The following is a 9,930-nucleotide window of genomic DNA, read 5'->3' as shown; positions in this document are numbered from 1 at the left end:
ATACATTCGTTGACACATTAAGATCCATACTTTCCCAGTCAATTTTTTTAACTGAGTCAAGTAAGCAAACATGGGCGTTACATTTGAAGTAAAATTCTATAAATCCATTGGGTTTTTTTAAACATATTTGTTATCAAATGATTCAAAAGGATCGTCAAGTCTTAACGTATAACAGTCCTCACCATAATACAACAGCAGGGAGGTGGAAAGTGGCTATAGGGTACAGTTGGGGTAGGAGAGGGCGATGGTGTATCAGTCAAACCTATTTGCCTTGATATTACATATAATGCAACTCATACGAAGTACAACATACCAATATAAGTGTATTACTTATAAGTATAGTGTACACGGCTATAATGTCAAATATGAAATGGTCCTAAATATGAGATACACTTGCCCACAATTAAAATCGATTGCTGGATTTGATTAAGTGTTTCACGTGTGTTAGACGGTTCAGGATCAGATTTGGTACAGAGGCTAATGCGATAATGAAATAATAATTTTCTTTTGAAAACATAAGTGAAAGTAAGCAACTTCCCATTCAACATAATGTAGACAAAACAGTCATTTTATTATGAACAATATTGCTTCCTTTCCGAATTCGTGAAAAGCATTTGCGATGAAGCCATTCGGTCCTGAATTTATGAACTGAACTCCATTCTTTTGTAGGAACCGCAGTTGCAATAACATTCCATTTACCGCTATAGTCAACCAGTTAACGTTTGGCATACCAATGGCTGTTTTGATAGGCGGCTATGATAGATGATAATGACCAGTAACATCACGCCTGTCCGAGTTCTCATTAAATTATCATTGTCACTGACAATCAGAGCGGACATCACTGATGGATCTGACCGCCGTAACGTTACGTCATGTTCTGTGTATACGTCGCAGTAGCTACGCGCCACACTATACCCACTTACCGTATAATGAATAACACATGATGTGTGTGTAGATCTACAGTCGCAGTAAGGCGACACGCGAACATGCACATTACATACTTTGTGAATCTTATTATTTAATTTCATTTTAAATTAAATCTGACTATACTGATACAAACAGGTCAAGCCAGGTTATACAAAATTAGCAACCAATGAGTTTGAGCCAAAAGTGAAATCTGACAACTGGGGTGCTGCAACATCTTGTTTTATCACATTGTGAGATACGTAACCAGCTGGTTATACATGGTCTGAGCACTAGTCGTATCTTTATAATATGGATTAACGTTTTATGTAATAGAAGCCAAAGATAGTGAAGTTATACATACGTGAATACCATTTTGCTGTAAACATTTACATCAAAACATTTACACCAGAATTAATGCCTTTGTTGTATAAATCTCGTATATATATATTTTTTTTTGATTATTCGATGTAGGTGCTTTTTAACGGAGTTAAAGTTTTTTTGTCCTATACATTTTCTTTAGCAATCTACTTTTCTTTATTTTGAATTATTTTCATTCTTGCGTCGTTTGAATCTAAATATCAAATGTTTAATAAGACATCAGTTTTACAATTTAAAAAATATAACGTTAAATATCCAATAGTCGATCGAGTGCTTTTTATTTCAACGAATCCGGCAACTTCACGTACAAGAATAGAAAATTGTTATGCGTCAAATTTCACAATTTCATTCATTATTGTAATAACTGCATCTCTCAATGTTAGCATAAGACCTTCTGGCCATTGGTCAGCTTATATTCACTGTAGAGTGCCAATCAACTGTAGATAGATCGTGTACTGCCGGGGGGGGGGGGTAACCAGGCGAGCACGCGACAATTTGTATGTCCATCGACAACTTTACCGTATATTAGTGTTGCGTCATCAATCATTGGCATTTATCGTACCAAGTCCATCTTGTCACGTGATCATCTATTGTGGTCTAATTGTTGGAATGTGGACTTCCGGAGTCTTGTAAACAAACTATAAACTCGTGTAAGCCACCGGAACCAGGAAATCACATGTCGTTTTACAGGTAACAGGCTGTGGTCCCTTTGTTATACCGACACTAACACACAGTGGTATAGAACAACTATATGTTAATAACAGAAACGAGTAGAACTTCAATTGACTTGTTTAGTGTTTCCGCAATCAAAATAAAAAAGAAGTGCACAGAAGTCATCTTGCGGTCACACAGAGCGGTTGTTTTCTAGGAAACAATCTACAGTGGACAGAGTAAGCCAAAAACCAATTCTCACAGTTTATTCATGAGTAAAAACTCAAAGCGTATTGACAAACCAGTATATAAACAAAGTAGATGAACCGCAGATAAAATGATTAAATCCGCCGGATACGGTGCATGTACTATGTTAGCTGTCCAGCCGAACCCTGAATCAAACCGACATTCAGCTTCGCCCACTAGAGACTCTATTTTTATTTAACATTGATCATGTTTTTTTCGCATAACTATCTGAACAAAGCATTTATTCGGTTAAGAAAGGTTTCAACAGTAACATTTGAACTACTTTTTACTCGTTGACGCAATTTCTACTCTGTCTTTTTCTGTACATTTTGATATATTTTCAGTCTTGCTCTGTTAAGACCCGACTTGAGAAGGAAACGATTTTTTGACTTTATAGGACATTTTGCCGATACCGAGACTCGGTGTTATCGCGCGCGCGGAGCCACGCCCAGGAACCCGTAACGCTAATAAATTGGAATGGAATATGAAGTGGCACTGATGACAATGAATCCCCGATAATGCAGAACTAAGCCCCGCTCTAGGACGTATTTTTATATACTCAACGAAAACAAGCCAGAGATGGCTGGTTCGTCAGGGAAGCAAATACGCCGATCATCAGACAGGATTGTCCGTGTTTGGTCTCGTCGGAGGCACGACTACGGCTGCTAATGTGTCAACGCTGTCTTGTTGATACATCTCTGGCCGTGTTTGGCTGCAGTCACGAGACAACGGAGCCAATCACGAGGGCTGTCATGTATACAAATTGCAATGTTTATGTCACGCTTCCTAACTGGTCGATATCGCTATCGAGTGTGTTGATGATGCTAGAACCTCAATAACACTTTTGACACTAACTCTCGTATGTAAATTACTTCCGTCACCAGCAGACAAGATGAGGTACACTTGTTGTCCACAACGTCCTGTTTGTGTATCGGTTAATACCTTCACGAAAATCAAAAGTCGCTGGGACAGATACACTTTATATTGTAATCATGCTGAAACTTAATTATTTTGAAACAGTACAATGCTACCACATCGGTTATATTTCACCGAAGGACATAAGATAGGCGAAAGATAGAGTTAACAGAAGAAAAAACGCTGAGTCTTCATACTTAACTCCTAGATCTCGTCGCTATGCGTAATTAAAAGTGCAAATTGCAGACGTAGTCTATAACAATTCTGTTGTAGATCCTAAAAAGAATATAGAAATTTTACGTATGAGATCAAAAATGTTTTTTTGTTGAGAAATGATGAAAAAGCAATTCGCGAATACAATTACTTTCAAGGATTGTTTTTAAACTTTTGAAAAAAAAAAAAAAAAAAAAAAATAGTTGAAGATCAATACTGAATCGTTGTTCTAAGATAACAAGTAACAACAGAAACAGAAAGATGCCTATCAATACTATAATTAACATATTTATCATCAACGGATGATAGGCGAAAAACCCCACAAAAACACACAGCAATGAGTAAACGTATACAATGTAAGATCCGAATGCATATTTGCGTACTTGCGAAAATATACAACTGCACAGAACGGAGGAATATGAAAATATTTGTCTATCATTGTTTTGTTTGAAAAGATTCCACAGTGTTACTAATTATATCTATTTTCTAACAGAACAGTTATCTATCTACGTACAATGCTTGCTTGTTCTGCAAAAGACATTGAATTTTACAGTCAGCGTTAAGATTCACAGACCGAAAACCTATCTTCCATAGAATGTCGTAAATCATGCTTGAATACCACTGGTTATGAATACACCTTCTGTTTGTCATGGTAAATTGTGTTGCTACGGTCGAATAGGGGGTCTGGCGAAGGGGAGGGTCACATATTTTGGGAACCTAGAGGAGGGAGGTATGGAAAGGGTGTTGTATGTTATACTATTACGGGATAAGTACATGGACTGCTAACGGACGATCAATCAGCGCAGACTGCAGACTGTCAGAAAACCACATTTCACTTCTCCTGTTGATGTTAATCGACGAAGTTTAGCCTAATTTGCAGCAGTAATATAGAAATCTTCACAGAAAACTGGTATATCACTTACCACATCTTCTGAACTAAGAACAAAAAAAAAATGTGCTTAAAACTGACTTATAAACTCCACAGACGAAATACAATGAACAGAAATATACATTTAACAGACAAATAATGTTTTTAACAACAAAATATCATTAAAGATAAAACTCCGTTAACAGACAAAATGCAATTAACAGACAATTTATAAAGAACAAATGCATTACCAAATCTAAATACGTTAAAATAATAACGTACTGTTCACAATTTTTCGCTCTTATGATATTAACTAAAATATTATAACTTCAAATAGATTTAAGTACAATATTGCAGCATGTGACGGATAGCTGTTGCATGCTCGACTTCAAATAATTTAGTTGTTGCAAGGACTTCATAATCCCAATAAAAATTAATTTATGAGACGTTTGAAATGTGGCTAATGCGCAGAAATAGGAGTACTTACATATATCTATATATATTGACAATACCACAAGCTGTTAGCAGTTCTTTATGGACATGCTTGGGATTAAAAGTCGTCAAGGGTCTGGATGGAAAGAAGATACATGATTCAAACAGCATTTTAGAGATTGTCTCGATGTCATAAATCTGGGGTACGTCTCGGGTAGACGTATAAGACAATGTTGTTACTTTTGGCCAGTACAACTTAAGTTCAGTAAGACAAGTTCTCATCTCTAATATCTATGTACTTATCCTGCTACCTTAACACGCTGTTTACTTTGTGTATATGACAGATCGATGACATAATGGGAATTATCGTTAGGGTAAACATATTACTATCAATGTGATGATGTGGATTGGCTGCGACATCATAATACAAATGCGACATGTGATTATGTTGTCCAATCAAACGTCTCCTTACAACGTAATTTTGACGGGTCACCGACGTTCATCGATCGTTACAGGATGTGTAGTTAATACAAAACCTAATGGTTTCGTGTCCAATATCAAATATTTCAAGATCGATTATATCAAGATTTATTTCAGTTTTCATTCGCGTTTTACAGTGGTGAAAAATATCAGAATATTAATTACACTTGTAAAATGTACATGTATTAAACGGTAATTACTTAATTTCTTATATATTGTTTATATTTGTGTTAGCACAGTTGCTACGCTTCCGTCTTTGCGTATTGCAGAGTTATATTCTCTTGGGAGCAGGTATTGATTGTTACGTCACTTGTTTGTGAGAGTAACGTCATCAATTTTTGGGAAAACGACGTAATTTTCTCACACAGACCAATGACGTAACAATCAATCCTTGCTTCCAAGAGAAGATAACTCTGCAATACGCAAAGACGGAATAAGTATGATCTGTGAACGTGCTTTGCATATATTACACGTGCCTGGGTGGTCAATGAATTAACAATTCAACACATCAAATGTAATGCCTCAGTACTTGAACGAGTTGTGATCGCGTAATTAAAAAAAAAAATACCGTTCAATTATGGTTAGCACATACAACAATACGATGTTAAGTATCTAATTCTAAAATGTCCTGTATATAGGTCTAACTTATTGTTGTAAATATGCCGGTTGTTGTGAGGGCGAGCCCATTCCTTTATCACTTCAGAAGATATCTGTATAACGTTATCCAGCTGTTCAGACGTCCCCCTTGGGTGCGTGCTGTTCAGGGTTTAAACAATAATTAAGTGAGTCTTTGTAAAATGTTATGTAACATCGAAATCAGAACGTTTTATCAAACAATCACAATTTGTTTGGAATGAATTTCTAAATGAAAAACAGGTTTTTATTGCACAGTTTCCACAAAACAAGACGAGCGGCAAAGCCACGTCATAGTAAAACAATTAGAGCTTTATTCAACGACATGAGCCCTGAATATTTGTTTCTTTCTAATTGATAACTAACCTAGTCTAGAATATATTGCAATGTTGGATAGAGTTCAAGAATGTCCCGCTGATTACGTTGAAGGTCGGTCGGAGTGCATGCGAACCTGTATAATACACCAGTAAACAATGCATGCATAGAGTGTAGTGAAAATGATACTCAATGTTTCAAATTCAGACTAGTTGCCAACCTGGTTATAAAATACATGTATAGCAATGTCAATTAAAGTATGATGATGAAATGTCAGAATAATTGTACTAACAGTTTAGATCAAAAGAATACTTTAGCTGAAGATATTGGCTTTACAGTTGTCTTGCAAGGCTAATGTAGAGCCATTTCTTAGTCAAAATTGGACGATAACCTCTCGATGAGCAACTTGCATTTGAAATTCATAAACAGCACAATCTAAAACAAGTTGTATTCTTTTATGTGTGTACTCCACTTAGTAGGAAATGTCGGACACATTCTTAGTCATCTTTTAAATTCCATATGCAACCAATCTATACAATAGGAGAGAGGAATTGTTTGATAATTGTTTTACACTTATTTCCCTACAGTTATATAGTCATCCTGTGGTGTTTATGGGTGCCGAAAACTTTAGTAGTTGGCCAAAACTCCAAAATAAAGTGTAGTTGTTCAAAATCAGAGGCTATGCCATTTTTTACTGTTTGGTCAATTGCTTAAAGTAAGGTTTTGACCGCCCTGACCTCATCTCTTGTTCCAAGATATCTTAACCAAAATGGGTCATACATGCCTAAATCATACATAAAGAACATATTTTAATAAGCTTTGAAGCATTTCCGCGTGTATTGTCTCATATGCAAGTTGTATTAGTGACCTTTTATTTTACCTGGGGTTTAAAATTGCTTCATATAAGCCCTATGGGCCCAATTTGAAGAGTGACGATATGTATTCGTCATTAAATAACTTTGTTTTTCAAATAACTTATGACATTGTCTATCTTTATAAATTGAGAATGCTTTTGTCAAATCGATATTTTTTATGCAATGATTCAGGTGCAATGTTTTGGTAAATCTATATTTTACTTCACTTTTCTTGCATTTTTTTTTACCATAGAGGTAAACAGTACACTTCAAAAGTTTGTCAGATATGTGATTTCGATAATTTTCTAAAAATAAATAATAAATCTCTAAGACTTATTTTGGTAGAATTTTTGTTACTTTGTGAAGCGGTGATATCCAACATTTTGTTGATTTGTAGGACACTGACTAACTGTGATATTGAGATGTGTCGATTTATTATTTTGTATTAAACTCATATACATGTGATTACTTTCCACACAGGTAACGAGATGAGACGGTGGGTTTGGACAGGGACGATTCTCCTCTTCATCCTCCACACTGTGACGTCACAGACAGGTAAGATATTACTTAAGCATTATGTTGTTTGCTTGCAAAATTGTGTCATTCAAATAGATCATAAATACCATACAAAAACAGTTCAATACTTATATTTATGTTTTCTCTGCCTCTTATGTTCTTTTTTAACTTATAATTTATATTTAAAATTAAAAATGCCCGCCGTATCGACAGTCCACACAATTTCGTTCAATAGTTTGAACAGCGTATTGTCGCGTGCTGATTGGCAAACAAAATAGTACTTTGAAAGTTTAACAAACACTTCAATTTTATTCCACAAATCAGTATCAATACAATTGCGTATGATATGTCTATAGGGTGATTTAAGTTTATCAATAGAACTCTGAGCTGAAAGTTAGATTTGAAATTGTTTCGATTTTTCCCCGGAACAAATTTCGCGCATGGACAAATACAGTGAACACCGTCAATCCGACCTTGCCCTCCACGAGGGAGTTATTTTTGGAAGTTAATTCGAACTTTTCTCTTTACTCATTTTGTGAAGAATCAAGGCGTGAATTTATTTGTTGATTGTATGGGAACCTGACAACAGTCGGCAGATTCTATAATAGCCTCGTTATTTGACATGTTGTCAAAAACTGAGGAACCGTGGATGCGAGACGCGTGAAACTGATAGCGTTTGAAGTGAGTAATCTTGCGACGGAGCACAGGTTCGTTACAAATGTCTGAAATGTTTGTGTTCTGTGACTCATATCAGTAGGTCTGTTACATATGTGTCAGTAGGTCTATAGGATATGTGTATTTCAGACATTTGTAACGAACCCATGTTGATCAGTGCAGTGTAACAGACGATATTTCGGATAAACTGCATGAGCGTTAAAATTGTTTCCATTGCCGGCATTGGGGATTTCAACCGATGCGCATTTTGTACGATATTGCAGACCTTGGTCTTGTTTTCGTTGTAATAAAAGGGGTTTTTTTAATTCATTTTTTTGCACATAAATTTACAATGACATTGTCAAATCTCACAATGCCCAGCGATATTTCAGCAGCCGTCATGTTTATTTATTTTGGATATTGTAGTTCCGGTCAGTGTTGTATTAATACGCTAAGAATTGTGTCTCGTGATGTATGGTAATTAAAGTCTCATCAACGACACAGCTTTCAAAGAGGCTATATAGTGATAATGCCATGCAAATGTAAATATAGTGATTTAATCCTTATACCGGCACACATACTCAATACTGAACAAAGGCTGAAGAATAGGCGAGAGTTCTTTCCCTTTGGACGGTATCGCTATACACATAATATGCCCAATCTGTGCCACCGTACATTTGCTTTAGGTATTACAACAATTTTCGTAAATAATACTATCTATGTTATCCTTAAATTTCCTATGTAAATTACAGTATTTAAAGATTAATAGCATACACAGTTCTTATTCGTTTTATGACATTGTAGCTGATTACAGTAGTCGGCACATATTGCTCATCTCATTCCGTAATTTTGTCACCATTTCGATGTTAATTGTCTACTTTGTGTTAAAACTGTATACTTATCTAGTTTTAATATTTGTAATTCATCCCAACGTACATATCACTGGCACTTTTTTCACTATAACAACTTTCACTGATATAACGTACATGCTCGTGTAAACTGTGCAGTTATGGCGATTTGATAACATTCATACATTGGTAACATATGAATTTCGGTTTAAAAATATCCAAGAACGAACAACTTTGTGGGTTATAATACATAAGGCATATAAAGGGTAGATGTTCACATTTATCCGACGGCACTGCAGGCCTCCTCACGAATGGAACATGTACATATTTAGGTAGAACGCATGTCTATCGTCATGTGACCCCTGACACTGTAGGCTGTGGTAAGTGAGGTGTCTATAGGATCATACGTATCTTTCCTCGAGAGACCCAAGACACTGTAGACTATGGTAAATGAGGTGTCTATAGGATCATAAGTATATCTCCTCGTGTGACACCAGACACTGTGGGCTATGGCAAGTGAGATGTCTATAGGATAATACGTATTTCTCCTCGTGTGACCCCTAACACTGTAGGCTATGGTAAGTGAGATGTCTATAGGATAATACGTATATCTCCTCGTGTGACATCAGACACTGTAGGCTATGGCAAGTGAGATGTCTATAGGATCATAAGTATCTCATCTCGAGAGACCCAAGACACTAGGCAATTGCAAGTGAGATGTCTATAGGATCATACGTATCTTTCCTCGTGTGACCGCATACACTGCAGGTTTTGATAAGTGAGATGTCTATAGGATCATTAGTGTCTCTCCTTGTGTGACACCAGACAATGTTGGCTATGATAAGTGAGATGTCTATATGATCATTAGTGCCTCTCCTTGTGTGACACCAGACACTGTAGGCTATGATAAGTGAGATGTCTATAGGATCATAAGTATCTCTCCTTGTGTGACACCAGACAATGTAGGCTATGATAAGTGAGATGTCTATAGGATCATTAGTGTCTCTCCTCGTGTGACACC

General features: G+C 36.2%; 1 protein-coding gene across 1 annotated transcript in view; it reads left to right on the top strand.

The window, feature by feature from the left end:
* The first annotated feature begins 7,377 nt into the window (after positions 1 to 7,377).
* The window catches only part of LOC110442604 (cadherin EGF LAG seven-pass G-type receptor 1-like), a 47,868-nt gene continuing 45,315 nt past the window's right edge, over positions 7,378 to 9,930 (top strand). Inside the window, exon 1 of the mRNA XM_021486287.1 lies at positions 7,378 to 7,446. Within this exon, the coding sequence (XP_021341962.1) occupies positions 7,380 to 7,446 (67 nt within the window). The 5' untranslated portion in view covers positions 7,378 to 7,379. The remainder of the gene's footprint in view (positions 7,447 to 9,930) is intronic.

The sequence above is a fragment of the Mizuhopecten yessoensis genome, unplaced genomic scaffold (assembly GCF_002113885.1).
Source record: "Mizuhopecten yessoensis strain PY_sf001 unplaced genomic scaffold, ASM211388v2 scaffold716283, whole genome shotgun sequence".
Lineage (NCBI taxonomy): Eukaryota > Metazoa > Mollusca > Bivalvia > Pectinida > Pectinidae > Mizuhopecten > Mizuhopecten yessoensis.
Note: the sequence above shows the minus strand (reverse complement) of the source record. Positions and strands in the feature narration are given on the sequence as shown.